Source organism: Chlorocebus sabaeus, chromosome 16 (assembly GCF_047675955.1).
Source record: "Chlorocebus sabaeus isolate Y175 chromosome 16, mChlSab1.0.hap1, whole genome shotgun sequence".
Lineage (NCBI taxonomy): Eukaryota > Metazoa > Chordata > Mammalia > Primates > Cercopithecidae > Chlorocebus > Chlorocebus sabaeus.
In genome coordinates, this window is record NC_132919.1 from 76,663,812 (window position 1) to 76,678,367 (window position 14,556).

The 14,556-nt window shown below is 58.0% G+C and overlaps 1 protein-coding gene across 6 annotated transcripts; it reads left to right on the forward strand.

Moving 5' to 3' along the window:
• Window positions 1-869: 869 nt before the first annotated feature.
• ENGASE (endo-beta-N-acetylglucosaminidase) lies at window positions 870-14,556 on the forward strand. Of its 6 annotated transcripts, none has more exons than XM_008013130.3 (14): window positions 877-1,066; window positions 3,403-3,470; window positions 3,637-3,838; window positions 5,574-5,722; window positions 6,288-6,445; window positions 7,001-7,149; window positions 7,922-8,087; window positions 9,046-9,149; window positions 9,508-9,616; window positions 9,783-9,973; window positions 10,559-10,707; window positions 11,255-11,360; window positions 11,636-11,750; window positions 11,949-14,556. In XM_008013130.3, exons 1-14 carry the CDS (start codon window positions 948-950, stop codon window positions 12,363-12,365), a joined length of 2,202 nt encoding a protein of 733 aa, XP_008011321.2. In that variant the 5' UTR covers window positions 877-947; the 3' UTR covers window positions 12,366-14,556. The 6 variants fall into 6 exon arrangements, with proteins under 6 accessions (XP_072861547.1, XP_072861546.1, XP_008011321.2 ...); XM_008013129.3 differs by having other exon boundaries at window positions 880-1,066; window positions 11,252-11,360; XM_008013131.3 differs by having other exon boundaries at window positions 1,034-1,066; window positions 3,641-3,838; window positions 11,252-11,360.

Sequence of the window (14,556 nt, forward strand, 5' to 3'; positions counted from 1 at the left end):
GCAGTGCCACTCTTGCAGAGGTGCCACTCCAGGCCTTGCACGCTTAGGGGCAGAGCAACTACTACCGTCAAGCACAGGCGTGGGGCCGTAGAAAGAAATCTGTTTCACCGGAAAACTATGCATCCTACATAGGACACCAGCTTCCACGTGGCCGGATACTAACCTACTAACCTTTCATGTTTTTTTTTTAGAGGGAGTCTCCCTCTGTCACCCACCCAGGCTGGAGTGCAATGGCACCATCTCGGCTCATTGCAGCCTCTGCCTCCCAGGTTCCAGCTATTCTCCAGTCTCAGCCTCTTGGGTAGCTGGGATTACAGGCATGTACCACCACACCCGGCTAATTTTTGTATTTTTAGTAGAGATGGGGTTTTGCCATGTTGGCCAGGCTGGTCTCGAACTCCTGACTTCAGGTGATCCGCCCGCCTCGGCCTCCCAAAGTGCTGGGATCACAGACCAGAGCCACCGCGCCCGGTCTGAAAATTATCTTTTAATAGGGATTAGCCGCATGAGTTAAAGTCTCATTTCCACCATTTGCTGACTTTGTGCCCTTTGGGAGACTGCTTAATCTCTCCGGGATACACCTCAATTTGCTTGCAAAGGAGGTTGGTGAGGCTAAAAAGAGAACTCGCAGATTGGGGCCTTCGGAAACCTTCTAGAGCCTTCTAGAACCGTGGACTCAAAACCAATAATGGGCAACAGCAACGACGACGACGACGAACCCCGGGCTCAGAACTCGCCCAGGCCCCGCCCCTCACAGCCCCGCCCCGTCCTCGGCCCCGCCCCCGGCCTCTCGCCGCTACAAAGTCCCCGCCGGGGGGCGGCTGGCCGGAGTCGGCCCGGAGTCCCGTCTCAGTGCGGCGTCAGCGCTGCGCACTTCCCATTGGCCGAGCGCGGCGCGGAGGCGGGTCCGGGCCTGCGATTGGCTCTCGGCGGGCGCGGACGGTGTCATGGAGGCCGCGGCGGTGACGGTCACCCGGTCGGCTGCCCGGCGGCGGCGGGGGCGGCAGCTGCAGGAGGAGCAGGAGGAGCAGGAACCGCGGCCGCGGCGGCGGCGGCCGGGGAGGAGGTGGGGCTGTGGGGCCCGTGTGACCCCCGATCCGCGGGGCTGAGAGTCCGTGGCCCCAGGGCCCGAGGTTCCCCCGCACGGGCGCGCCGAGGGGCGAGGGGCCGGCGCCTGTGTCTGCTCCGTGCACAGCAGGGGACAGCGGGTGGCAGCGCCCCTCCGCTTGGTCAGTCCTTCCGTCCCCGCGCCACTGCCGGGCAGCGGCCTCCGGCCCCCGTGCCTGACCTCCGTCCATCTCAGAAATGCGGGTGCAAACTCGAGTGGCCACGGGTCCCGGCGGGAATCCCGGGGCCCCGGCCAGACCCCTGCCTCCCACGTCGCTGGTCTGTGCGGAAGATCCCGGCGGCGGTGCTCATGGCTCAGTGGATGCCGGCTGGTGGAGGGGGTGGCCTCCTGCAGGGGTGACACTAGAACTGAGTCCTTGGGGAGGAGGAAGCCTTCAGTAGGTGGAGAATGGGGAGTAGGGTATCCAACTGGGGGGAATAGAAAGGGCCAAAACACAGAGACAGAAAGGGACGAACATGCGCCTCTGGGCTGGGCTTCCTTCCTTTCGGGGGCACCTGCCCGCCCAGTAAACCTCCCCCTTGGTAGGTTGTGGGGGGAAAAGTTTGAAACACAGACATGGCTTCCAGAAACAGCAGCCGTAGCTTTGTTTCTAAACCGAAAACAGTGAGACTGCTGAGCTTTTCAGATCTTATGAGGATGGGATGGAGGCTGGCTGCTGGGAAAGGTATTTTGGGACAGGAGGAATGTGGAGATGGCTCTTTCCCTCCTAGTGGAGGAATGACAGGTGACAAAGGTGACCTGGTGTGGGATTGTTCTGAGAAGGCCTGGGAGGGGGCGGCTGAAGTATAATAAGGACATCAACAAGGGAGGGGGCTTCGGAAAAGGAAGGTGGAGAGGAACAACTTCTGGGCATCTCTGCTTGAATCTGTCCCCCACCCCTGCAGTTCTCAGGGTCTCCCAATGTCATTCTGGAGGCCCTGGGTCAGTGTTTGGTGGTGGCAGATGCTACAGAGGACTCTTTGCAACAGGCCTCTGAATGGCAGTGGGGTGATGGCAGATGTCAGCTCAGTGAGCAAAGAAGTGGTCTTGGGCGTTGGTAGATTTAGTGAATCTCAATGTTGGTGCCGTGGCCCATAAATAGCCACTGCAGTGTCTTCTTACTGCTCTTAAAATAATAATAAGTTTTTAGGTCAGGCGTGGTGGCTCATGCCTATACTCCCAGCACTTGGGAGGCTGACACGGGTGTTCACCTGAGTTCAGGATTTTGAGAACAGCCTGGCCAACATGGTGAAACTCAGTCTCTACTAAAAGTACAAAATTAGTCAGGCATGGTGGCAGACACCTGTAATCCCAGCTACTCAGGAGGCTGAGGCAGGAGACTCCCTTGAACCCGGGAAGTGGAGGTTGCAGTGAGCCGAGATCTCACCACCTCACTCCAGCCTGGGTGACAGAGCAAAACTCTATCTCAATCAATCAATTTTTAAAAGAAAGCGATTTGAGATGTATTTAGGAGCTTTCCATGTTAATGTACCAAAGGAACTCTTTCCCCCTGTAGCATACCTCGGTGAACAGCATGGAAGGCACTTAGGGAAGTGTGGCCTGTAGAGAAAGCCTGGCCTCTGTTCTTAGGACCTGAAACTTTCTGGTACTTTTGGTATTTGGATATTGCCCCTTGGCCGTAGAAAATCCTGGGGACCCTGTGAAGTATATATGTCTGGTCTTTGGAGTGTGGTATTTGGGTGGCTGCTTTAGAGGGTAAGGTTTATTCTATTTTTTTGTTTTTTGTTTTTTTGAGATGGAGTCTCGTTCTGTTGCCTAAGTTGGAATGTAGTGGCGCAGTCCTGGCTCACTGTAGTCTTCGCCTCTTGGGTTCAAGTGATTCTCCCTGCCTCAGCCTCCCAAACTGCTGGGATTACAGGTGTGCGCCACCACGCCCGACTAATTTTTGTATTAGTAGAGATGGGGTTTTGCCACGTTGGCCAGGCTGGTCTTGAACTCCTGACCTCAGGTGATCCTCCTGCCTTGGCTTTCCAAAGTGTTGGGATTACAGGCATGAGCCACTGCCTCTGGCCTAGAGTAAGGTTTATTCTTAGGAGTAATCATTGGCACGTGTGTCCCTGCAGAAGCCAAGGCCTGGTTGCTAATACAGGTAACCTTAGGACTATCACACGTCACTTCCTTGCTTTATACAATGTTTCTATAGTTAATATTAAATAACGTAAGGCAGAGAATGTCTGTCCCTCCGTATTTAGATGAAACTGGTCCATTTGCTTCAAATTGTTCTTGCCTATTTATGTTTTTATTTATAAATGTACAACTCCTTCTTTGCTTAGGATCAAAGATGATGAAGAAGAGACAGTCTTTCGAGAGGTGGTCAGTTTTTCCCCGGACCCCCTGCCAGGTGAGGAGACAGAGGCTCTGAATACTGACTCCACCTTCACGCCTGGGGCTTTGGGGCAGGTCAGCCCCCACCCCCTCTCATGTTCCTTCTCTGTTATTGTCAAAACATTTTGATTAATCCTATAATAATTTCCATTAATTGCTTAATGTTTCTGTCCTCGGACCAGTTAGATATTATGACAAGGACACCACCAAACCTATCAGCTTTTACTTGTCTTCGCTGGAGGAACTCTTGGCGTGGACACCCCGCATGGAGGATGGTTTTAACGTGGCCCTGGAGCCCCTGGCGTGTCGCCAGCCCCCTCTGAGCAGCCAGAGGCCCCGGACTTTGTTGTGTCATGACATGATGGGGGGGTATCTGGACGACAGGTGAGGACCTGGCCTTACATTGATGTTGCTTACATTGATTGTTTTTCTTTGCTGGGGTGGGGGCTGGAGGGGCAGGAGAGAGCCATGTGTAGAAAGAGCACTGGGCGGGGAGTCAGGAGACAGGCATTGGAGGGACTGCGCTAACTGCGAGAGGAAGGCAGGCCCCAGTGTTTCATCCGTAAAAAGGGAAGATTGGGCTGGGCTTGGCCCAGCACTTTGGGAGGTCAAGGCAGGGGGATCACCTGAGGTCAGGAGTTTGAGACCAGCCTGGCCAACATGGCAAAACTCAGCCCCTACTAAAAATAGAAAAATTAGCCAGGCATGGTGGCAGGTGCCTGTAATCCCAGCTACTTAGGGGGCTAATGCAGGAGAATCGCTTGAACCAGGGAGGCAGAGATTGCAGTGAGCCAAGATTATTGCGCCACTATACTCCAGCCTAGGCAACAGAGTGAGACTCTGTCTCAAAAAGAAAAAAAAAAGGAAGATTGGATTAGGCAGTGTCTTATGTCCCTTTCAGCTCTAGAATCATTTGACTCCTTGAATCTCCTCAACTTGGAGGCTGGTAGATGGGACAGGGCACGGCAGGCAGGGGGTCCTCTTCAGCTGCCTGCCCCCAGCCTCACCCCCTCACTTGGTTTTTTTGTTCATCACCTTCTTCCCTTAAGCTCTGATCCTGTTCTGGGTCGCTGGGTTCTGGCTTTGATGCACAGAGGTGTTACATGCCCCACCCACCCCAGCTGCCGATGTCCCATCCAAAGCTGCTTTGGAGTCCACATGGTGCTTTTAAATGTCCACAGAACAATCCTGGACCCTGTGACTGATGGGAAGGCTTGAGTCAGAGCCAACCATCAAGGTAGAGACAGAGGCAGGTGATGAAACCTTGGGCACAGCTCACACGGCTGCCAGCCCCAACCGTCAAGTTCCAGGAGACTGTCCTGAGGGACTGCCTACCCCTCCACATAGAGCGGGAGGCTGGAGACGGGACTTTGACATGAGCCTTCCTACTTCCCCTCCTCTCTCTCCTTTGTTCATCTGCCCACAGGGGTTCGCAATGCTCGTCCATTAGACACAATAGCAGATGCCTGATGCCCCAGTCGGAACGCTCTGCCTGTGGCTGCGGGAGTGGCAGCTGGCTCCTGCCTCTCCCTGCCTGCACCTTGCTTGGACACAGCAGGCTTCCAGGGAGTCTTGACTGAATGGAACTAAAGAGAAATCTTTGGGGACACCCTGCGGTCTCTGTGTCCTTATTCTGCTTCCTGGGACCCGACTCTGTTTCTTTTTTTTTTTTTTTTTTTTGAGACGGAGTCTCGCTCTGTCACCCAGGCTGGAGTGCAGTGGCGCGATCCCGGCTCACTGCAAGCTCCGCCTCCCGGGTTCACACCATTCTCCTGCCTTAGCCTCCCAACTGTTTCTTTTTTTCTATATTTTGAGACAGGGTCTTACTCTGTCACCCAGGCTGGAGTGCAGTGGTGCAATCTGGGCTCACTGCAGCCTTGACCTCCCGGGCTCAAGCGGTTCTCCCACTTCAGCCCCCCAAGTAGCTGGGACTACAGGTGTGCACCACCACACCTAATTTTTCCAGTTTTTGGGGGGAGAGACGGGGTTTTGCCATGTTGCCCAGGCAGGTCTTAAACGCCTGGGCTCAAGTGATCCACCTGCCTTGGCCTCCCAAAGTGCGGGGAATAAAGGCATGAATGAGCTGCTGTGGCCAGCCCTGTTCTGTTTCTTTCCCCAGGTTCATTCAGGGCTCGGTGGTGCAGACTCCCTATGCTTTCTACCACTGGCAGTGCATCGACGTCTTTGTGTACTTCAGCCACCACACCGTCACCATCCCTCCAGTGGGCTGGACCAACGCTGCCCACAGGCATGGGGTCTGTGTGCTGGGTAAGAGCCAAGGACTCACCTCTGTGTCAGCCAGACTCCTCAGCTCACCAGCCAGGGGACCCCGTGATTAGGAGGCGCAGGCTTTGCCTGCTTCTCAGTGCACAGAGCCCCTTGCTGGGGGCTGCCTCGGTTGGTCAGGACAGGCATCTGCAGGAGTTTTCTGGAAAGGACCAGACAGTATTTTCAGTGTTTCAGACCAGTGAGTCACTGTGGTGATTATTGGAGTGACAGCAGATAAACAAATAGGCAGGGCTGTGTTCCAGTAAAATTGCATTTACAAACACAGGTAGTAGCGGGCATTGGCCCGGGGCCACGGTTTGCCGATTCCTGGGTCAGAACAGTGCTGCTCAGGCTTTAGCCTCAGTCCCAGTCATTGATGGGCTTCCATCACCAGGATTGCTGGTCCCCATCGGCAGAGTGTCTGATTCACGGGATATATGGATATATGGAGATTTTAACGTCTACCAAGTGGTCAGGCTGCTGGTTCCAGAACCTCACTTTGAAAACCAGCAGGTCGAGAGAAGGCGATTCCGTGGCCGACCTTGTTTCTCTCCTGTCCTCACAGGGACTTTCATCACGGAGTGGAATGAAGGGGGAAGGCTCTGTGAAGCCTTTCTGGCCGGGGATGAGCGCTCATACCAGGCAGTGGCTGACAGGCTGGTCCAGATCGCGCAGTTTTTTCGTTTCGATGGCTGGCTGATCAACATCGAGAACTCTCTGAGTGTGAGCGCCCAGCCCTCACCCACCTCCCCGCCCGTTGCTGTGTTGCCGCCCACCTCCACCTCTTTCCTTCCTTGGCCTCACCTCGCCCCACACCTGGGCTGCAGGTTGCAGCAGTAAGAGCCGTTTCTCACCTCCCAGGCAGTGCCAACTCTGAAATCTTAGTTACTCGCAGTGAGACGGAATCTCCTCCGACTGTGTCCAGCAAGTGTGCTTGGCCGGCTCTCACATTTCCCGCGCTGTCTGTGAGCCCCTTTCCTTTTCCGCGCTCTGCTCTGGGCTGGGGGTGTGGCTTCCTTCTCAGGGCACCCTCCCCTTTCGGTGCGCTCTGTCTTTTCCTGACTTCTGCGTTCATGTCCTTCCTGCCACAGTAAGAAAGGACAGTCGTCTGTTTGGCTGGACTCCACTTCCGGGCTGTGGCGGGGAGGGCCTTTCAGAACTGCAGCTTCACCTGTGGATCTGTTTGCTCTGTGTCCCCCTGTCTGTCAGCGCCGGATACTTCTCATGATAGACGGATCTGGGGCTCACCGAGGCTCTCACCTCGTTCCTCTCTTTCAGCTGGCCGCCGTGGGGAACACGCCTCCTTTCCTGCGGTACCTGACCACACAGCTGCACCGGCAGGTCCCGGGGGGCCTGGTGCTCTGGTATGACAGTGTGGTGCAGAGTGGGCAGCTCAAATGGCAAGACGAACTCAACCAGCACAACAGGTGAGCCTGCAGACGGGCACCATGAGGGGGCGGGTGCTGCGAGGGGCGGGTGCCGCAAGGGTCGGGCGCAATCTCCCTCATGAAGGCAGCGCATATATGACTGCATTGGGTAAAAAGAGGGAGAAGATAGGCCAGGTGTGGCGGCCTACCCAGCACTTTGGGAGGCCGAGGCAGATGGATCACAAGGTCAGGAGATCGAGACCATCCTGGCTAACACAGTGAAACCCCATCTCTACTAAAAATACAAAAAATTAGCTGGGCATGGTGGCAGGCACCTGTAGTCCCAGCTACTCGGGAGGCTGAAGCAGGAGTATGGCATGAACCTGGGAGATGGAGCTTGCAGTGAGCCAAGATCCTGCCACTGCACTCCAGCCTGAGCTACAGAGCAAGACTCCGTCTCAAAAAGGCAAAGAGTTCTCTTAACATCCTGAGCCTCAGCAGACACCATGGATGGTGGGCGAGGGTTTCAGGTCACCATCTGGGGTTGCTTCCTGCCTCTGGGGAATAGGCCATGCCCTAGGTCCTGAAGGCAGCTCCCAGCCCGTGAATCATAGGTGCCTCTGAGTTCTAGGAGGGCAAAGGCTGAGACTGTGCAGGTAGAGGGGGTGGCCCTGTCCCTCTGGGCTCTAGGAGGGAAAGCCTGCTGTGGGTGGGGTGGGGTGGCCCCGTGCCTCTGAGTACTAGGAGGGGAAAGGCTGAGACTGCGGGGTTGGCGGGGGATGGCCCCATCCTTCTCGGCCTGGCTTCACAGCAGGTCCTTGTTGTTTCTCAGGGTCTTCTTTGATTCCTGCGACGGTTTCTTCACCAACTATAACTGGCGGGAGGAGCACTTGGAGCGGATGCTGGGGCAGGCTGGGGAGCGCCGGGCAGATGTGTACGTGGGCGTGGACGTGTTTGCTCGGGGGAACGTGGTCGGAGGCCGATTCGACACAGACAAGGTGGGTGGTGGTTTTCGCCCAAGGGCCAGTGGCCCAGTGCCTCCCCTGGGACCTCGTTTCCTCATGGACCTTCCATTCCCGTCTGCACCTCAAAGGAACGAAAGCAGCTGTTCTTCCCAGAGTGGGTACCCCGTGGCACTGAGAAACAGGGTGTCCTGCCCGGGCCAAGCCGTGTCCCCACTGAAACCCCTTTCCCGGCTATTTCTACAATCGGATAATGTCTTTTTGTGTGGGTGTTACCAGACAGAGGTGCGCTGTTCCCCCGCTGTCTGGTCCTCGGCGGGCCTAGGCCTCCTGTCCCAGCTGTGTTCCTTGACCTTCCCCCCAAGGGAAGCCTGCGCAGACGCAGAGGGGCCTGCAGTGCCTCTCACAGCCGCTCGGGGGTGAGGAAGGGGGAAGCGACCAGCGTTTGGGGAGTGGTAGGAGTCATGGCAAGGGAGCATTTTTTGGCAAGGCAAGTCATACCAGCACGGAGGAAGGAGCAGGACTGGGCTGGTGCCCCTGGCGCGGGATGCACAGGGCTCTGCCTGCCTCTGGCTTGTCAGTCCTGCCCCTTCCCAGAGCCCCAGGGATGTTCTCAGCCCTTAATTTAGCTTTAAATGAGTAAATTAATCCGATAACTAAAGAGTCTCTTTACTGCCCCGTGATTCTGATAATCGAATGAGGTGTGCCAGAGGACGATGGGGCCGCACGGCCTCAGCCAGTTAGCACCCAGCTCCTGCCCCCTGCCCTTGCAGCATCGCTGACCGCCTCTCCGGCGCCCTCTTCTGGTTGGCTTGTGGAATGACGGGGGCGATGCCCAGCAGCCCCCAGGTGCAGCTAGGAGGGAGGGGTTGGACAGCTTCCCCCTCCCGTTTCCGAGCTGCCCTGAGAGCCCCCACCCCACGTCACTGGTGTCCAGGAGCCTGTCTGGACTCTGTGGTCCTGATGTGCCCAGCGTCGCCCTCTGTCTCCTCAGTCGTTGGAGCTGATCCGAAAGCATGGGTTCTCCGTGGCTCTGTTTGCCCCCGGCTGGGTGTACGAGTGTCTGGAGAAGAAGGATTTCTTCCAGAACCAGGACAAGTGAGTCCTGCCCTCCTGGGTGCTTAGTGCAGGCTGATGGGAGGGAGGGGTTTCTGGTTTATCTGACAGGACATGTTTGTGCTCTTTAGTGACCCTTCCTAAGTGGGGGTGGTTAAGGGAGGATGATGGGGGAAGAAACCAGCACCCTGGCTGCTTCTAGGCAGGGACCAAACCCAGCAACTGCTTCCTGCAGACGTGTGTTTGCAGCATATCCGTAGCCAGGGAGGCTGCAGTCCTCTCAGAAGCCCTGTCTTGGAGGGTGCAGGACGGCCTTGAGTTTCCACCAGCAAGTTTGAGGGACACTGAGAGGCTCCCTCCCTTCCTCCGGGCCGAGCTGTTGCCCCCATGTCTCTGGCAGGTTCTGGGGCCGGCTGGAGCGCTATCTGCCCACACATAGCATCTGCTCCTTGCCGTTCGTCACGTCCTTCTGCCTGGGCATGGGTGCACGGAGGGTCTGCTACGGCCAGGTGGGTGGTGTCTTCCCTCCGTGTCTGTTCTCTGGCCTCAGCTGGGACAGGTGGGAGGAGCCTGGGACTTGCCAGCAGGCACCGTGGTGGTCTTGCCCTTCCCTGCCGCTCCGGGCACACCTGCTCTGTTGGCCTCTGCTGAGTGCCCCTGTTCTGCCCTTTTCAGGAGGAGGCGGTGGGGCCCTGGTACCACCTGAGTGCCCAGGAGATCCAGCCCTTGTTTGGAGAACACAGGCTGGGAGGGGATGGCCGGGGCTGGGTGAGGACGCACTGCTGCCTGGAGGATGCCTGGCACGGAGGCAGCTCCCTGCTCGTCCGGGGTGTGATCCCACCGGAGGTTGGAAATGTGGCCGTGAGGTGGGTGAGTGATGGGGGATGGTGGGTCCACCAGCTTCTCCCATCACACATGGTGGCCGTGGAACTGGACAGATGGGGCAGTGGAGGCCAGAACGAGGACAGAGGACAGACCCAGATTGGTTTTTTAAAATTGTGGTCAAAAATGCATTAACATGAAATTTACCATCTTGACCATGTTTAAGTGAACAGTATGGGAATGTTATTCTGTGTACGTTGCTATGTGATAGATCCCTAGAACTGTGTCATCTTGTAGGACTGGACTCTCCCCATTGCACATTAGCCCCCCATCCTCCCCCAGCCCCCTAAAGCCACCCCTTTACTCTGCATTTGTGAGTTTGGATACTTTAGATGCCCCATATGAGGGAATCCCATATGGTATTTCAGAACTGAGATGTTTCAACCCACAAAAGAATCCGGCCTTGGGGTACGGCTTGTCCCCTGGCCACGGACAGGAGCATGATGTGGGAGTGTTTGGCACCCAGGTCCTCTGTTCCTGGAGGGAGGGGCTGGCGGACGCAATTTGGAGCTGGCTTCGATTTCTCCGTGGTCTCTCCACGGCACTCACCACGGGACCTTTCTCCCCAGGTTATTTTCCCTGCAGGCCCCAGTGCCACCCAAGATTTTCCTGTCCATGGTGTATAAGCTTGAGGGGCCCACGGACGTCACAGTTGCTTTAGAGCTAACCACAGGGGATGCCAGCAGCTGCCACATCGGTGGCATCTCAGTGTTGAACGGTGAGGCAATGGGGCCCAGGCCTGCCTCTGCCCGGCGGGGACAGCTCAGGGGAGAGAAGTGTGGAGAGGCTCCTGGGGTGTGGGGAGGAGCTGGTGTGGACAGTGGGGGGTAACTCCCGCCTTTGCTGGAGTCAGGGCAGCTTGTGGTTGAGGCCTGGACAGGGAGGATTCACTTCTCAGCCACACCCTCTGCCCTGTGGCCTCGTCGGCAGCTGAGGCTCCTGTGCAGGGTGGACATGGGCCCCTTCCAGAGACCTGAGCTGCACACAGGCTTGCTGCTGGCCATGGCGAGGAGGGGTCGAGTAAACGGGGTGGGGGAGACAGCAGGCCAGAAGATGCCGGGATGAGTGAGAGCGTGGCCGACCGCAGACATGCGTTTCATTCACCGCGCTCCTCTGGAGCCCTTCCTGGTGGCTTCTCCGGACCTGTGAGCCTCTGGCCTAACCGGGCGGTCTTCTCTGCACTCCTGGGGCTCCCTTGGCGGTCCTTCTCGGTGCCTTTTCCTTTGAGATTCTCCCTTTGCAAGTCCCGTGTCTTTCTCCAGCAGAAACAAGCTCAAGACACAGCCTCCGACCCCTCCGGGTGCCCCCTACGAAGCTGGCCAGATGGGTGGGCCGCTGCGGCCGGCAGCTGAGCAGGGGCTGGGTCCAGCAGTAAGTCCCTCTCCTTCCTCACGTCCCTCTCCCCACTCAAGTCTCTGTTGGGAAACCCCAGAGCTGGAGGGATAGAGGGGCCCTGGGTTGGTCTCCAGGTTTTGGGCAGCTCTGAGACCGAAGCCCAGGACAGCTGCTGGGAGCCCTGCGGTCAGCCTGGGGTCCCTACCGACCCTGGGACGGATCTCCCTTCTGCTGTGGCTTGGGGCCTCTGGACGGCTCACCCCAGAGCCGCTGGGCTGAGCCCGGCCTGTGATCAGCCCTTTCGCCCGCAGCTGCTACGAGGTGAGCCTGCGTGGGTGCCTGCTGCTAGACCTCCTCGTTTGCTTCTCACGGCCGCCAGGTAGTCGGGAGGAGGAGAGCTTCACCTGTCGGCTTGGAGAGATCCAGGTAATGCTTCCCAGAGAGGCTCAGGCTGGGCTGGCCGTTTGTCCAGCTGGAGTAGGGGTGGAGGCTACCCCAGGCTGCTCCCTTCTCAGGTTCCGTGGGGAACTGGAGTGGAGGAGTCAGGGAGGGGAAATGTGTGGGTGGGGGCGCCCTCTCCCTGCCCCTGGGCGTCCGACCATGCTGAGCCTTCTCTCCTGCCAGGTGGTGGACGCTGCCAGCCTGCTGGCCCCTCTGCCCCAGGTGGAGACTGTCACCATCTCTCAGGTCCGCTGGCAGCCGGCTGCCTCTGAGCGGGAGGGGCCCCCTGCTCTGCTTCAGCTCAGCTGCACCCTGCACTGGTCCTTCCTCCTCTCACAAGTCCGTTGCTTCCGAATCCACTACTGGGGAGGGACGAGTGATGACTCTCCGGGCAGGGAGCTGCCGAGGCCAGAGATGCCCACGTTCCTGGGGTTGGCTTTTGCCACCCAGTACCGGATAGTGGACGTGCTGGTGGAAGCCGCCGGGCCCGGTCAGGATCGTCGCGTGGAGTTTCTGGTGGAGCCTGTCCCGAAGGAAGGGTTCCGGATACCTCAGGCCGAGTGGGGCAGGGCAGCTCTGCTTTATTCAGGCCCCGCATGAGTGGATGCTAAAGCAGGGTGGTCTCCTGGCGTCCGGCTGAGGCCTCTTCCCGGCTCTCTGCTCCTGGCCTGCGCTGGACCTGCTATGTGCCGGCAGTGGCGGCGAGACCCCGGTCCCGGGGCTGGGGGAGGACCCCTGGCTGAATGCTGTGGTTTGCTGGCCGGGGGCGGTGGGAACAGGAAACCAAGCAGTGGGATCGCAGCGTTGGTTACTGCGGGGCGAGTGGGGCCGTCTGTTTCTGCCTTGTCTCTACCCACGGTACATGGTTCCCAGGTGAAAATGAAAGGAGGGGAAGAAGTTGAGAAGAGAAAATTCTATAAAGAGTATTTCCTAATAGGCTGCAAGATGCTGATGCTGAGAATGACATTTTCTTTCCTGCAGATGAAACTAGTAGAAAGGCTCTTAGATTGGGGCAGGTAGGCTTTGGAGCAGGCCCCAAGACGTTTCTGAGGATGCATACGAGCTACAGCAGCTCCTGGGGTGGGGCTGCCTGCGGGATGGCGGGAGAGGATGCCCCGGAGAACCCTCCTCGTGGTGGGAAAGGCCCTTTTCCCTGAGGATTGGGCATTCCGGGCCAGCTGGCGCCGGCTTCGTGCCTCCACGTGGCCAGCACCAGCTGCTGCGTGTTTCCTGGTGTTGGCAATTTACCGCGCTGCTGCGTGTGAGGTCATCTCCGGAGCGTTTTCAGCAGCCCCTGGGTCTGCTACGCTTCTTCCAGGCTGTGGGCTGCAGGCAAGTGGCTCTGGGGCAGTCTGCACTGTGGCCCTGCCTCTGCCCAGCGAGAGGCTGTGGGCTCTGGACAAGCTGCCCTTCAGGCTCGGGTAGCAGGTCAGTCCAGGCAGGAAGCAGCACCTGCCCCCCACGCCAGCCCAGCCCCAGCCTGCGTGCAGGAGCTGCAGGACCCGTGGGGGCTTTTCCAGCTACTTTGTTCCTTCGCGTCCTCCCTTCTCAGCCTCGTCCAAGCACTGGGGAGACCTCCAGGCTTACCCCTTGAGCAGGAGTCAGCACAGGTGCGTGGGGGATTGAGGGAGGCAGGGTCTTCACCACAGGTCCCTTCTTCTGTCCTTCCTGCTCTTTCTTCTCGCCGCCTCCTCCCGTGCCCAGGCTTCTGCAGCTGCACAGCCCCTGCTACACCTGGGCTGCCTGGGAGGCTTCCTGGTGTGGTGTCTGGACCCCACGGCCTTGGGTCATACTGCGGCTGGTCTAGGTGGGGTCTGTTGTGGTCCTTCCATGGTGTCAATGGCCTGAAGTCCCTTGCTTTTGGGGGGGTCTCTCACCCCCAGGCCACATAGGGCCAGCGGTGGGGGTTCCCTTGGTGTTGGGCAGCGCTGAGGGCTGGGATGCTCTGTGACCCTAGCTGGAGCCCACACCTAAGGGCTGGCGTCCACAGCATTTCGCCCTGCAGTGAGGGAAGAGGCCACCAGGTGGCAGCACAGCCACACCCGTTCCCATGTCCGGAGGAGGGCAATGCTGGGTGCTCAGCAGCCGCTCCCAGCCGGGGCTCCTTCCAGGGGCTTAATCCACCTTTCTCCATCTTCCCTGCCTGCCTCGGTACTCGTGCCAAGTAGAGAGTCCTGGGATTAGGGGTTCTATGCTCTTGCCTAATTAGGAACATTCTTCCCGGTCTCACGTGAGTTTGCCAAGGATATGGGGCAGGAGGCGTCCTCTGCTGACCCCCTTGCAGCCTGGAGCCACCCCGGGGACTGACCTGGGTGGAGGGCAGATGAACACAAGCTGCTGCCGCCTGGAGCCACTCACTCGACGTTTTTCAGCTGTGACCATTCCCGGGAGCTCTTTAAGCCTTTCTCTCTCATTTGGAACTAGGGGGAACCAGGAAGGGGCTCCTGGCCCGTGTCCTCTGCAGCGAGGGTTGTGGGAGGGGCGCAGCATCCATGCCTTGCTGCTCGTCTTTCATGAAGTCTACTTTTTTAAGTGCTGGCTCCCCCGAATATTTTATGCAGAGGAGGGAAAATTTATAGTGGCAATTATTTTCTCACAGTCTGGTGAGCAGGCAATTAGGAGGAAGGGGGCCTAGCAGAGCGTGGCGTGTGGTGGAATCGCGCCGCCCGGGCTCCCCAGCCCCACTGCCACGCAGGGCTCGCGTGCGGGAAAATGAATATGCCAGCGTTTAGGCCTGTGCCCCTCTGCTGGCTGTAACTGCTCTGAAATAAATGGTGTGACATTGTGAAAA

What these genes read in the sequence shown, in the direction of transcription:
- ENGASE (XM_073005445.1), top strand. Translation starts at nt 948, where the DNA reads ATGGAGGCCGCGGCGGTGACGGTCACCCGGTCGGCTGCCCGGCGGCGG. An exon ending in GCATGGGGTCTGTGTGCTGG is followed by an intron (nt 5,723 to 6,287) that starts GTAAGAGCCAAG and finishes CTGTCCTCACAG; the next exon opens with GGACTTTCATCACGGAGTGG. An exon ending in GCCGATTCGACACAGACAAG is followed by an intron (nt 8,088 to 9,045) that starts GTGGGTGGTGGT and finishes CTGTCTCCTCAG; the next exon opens with TCGTTGGAGCTGATCCGAAA.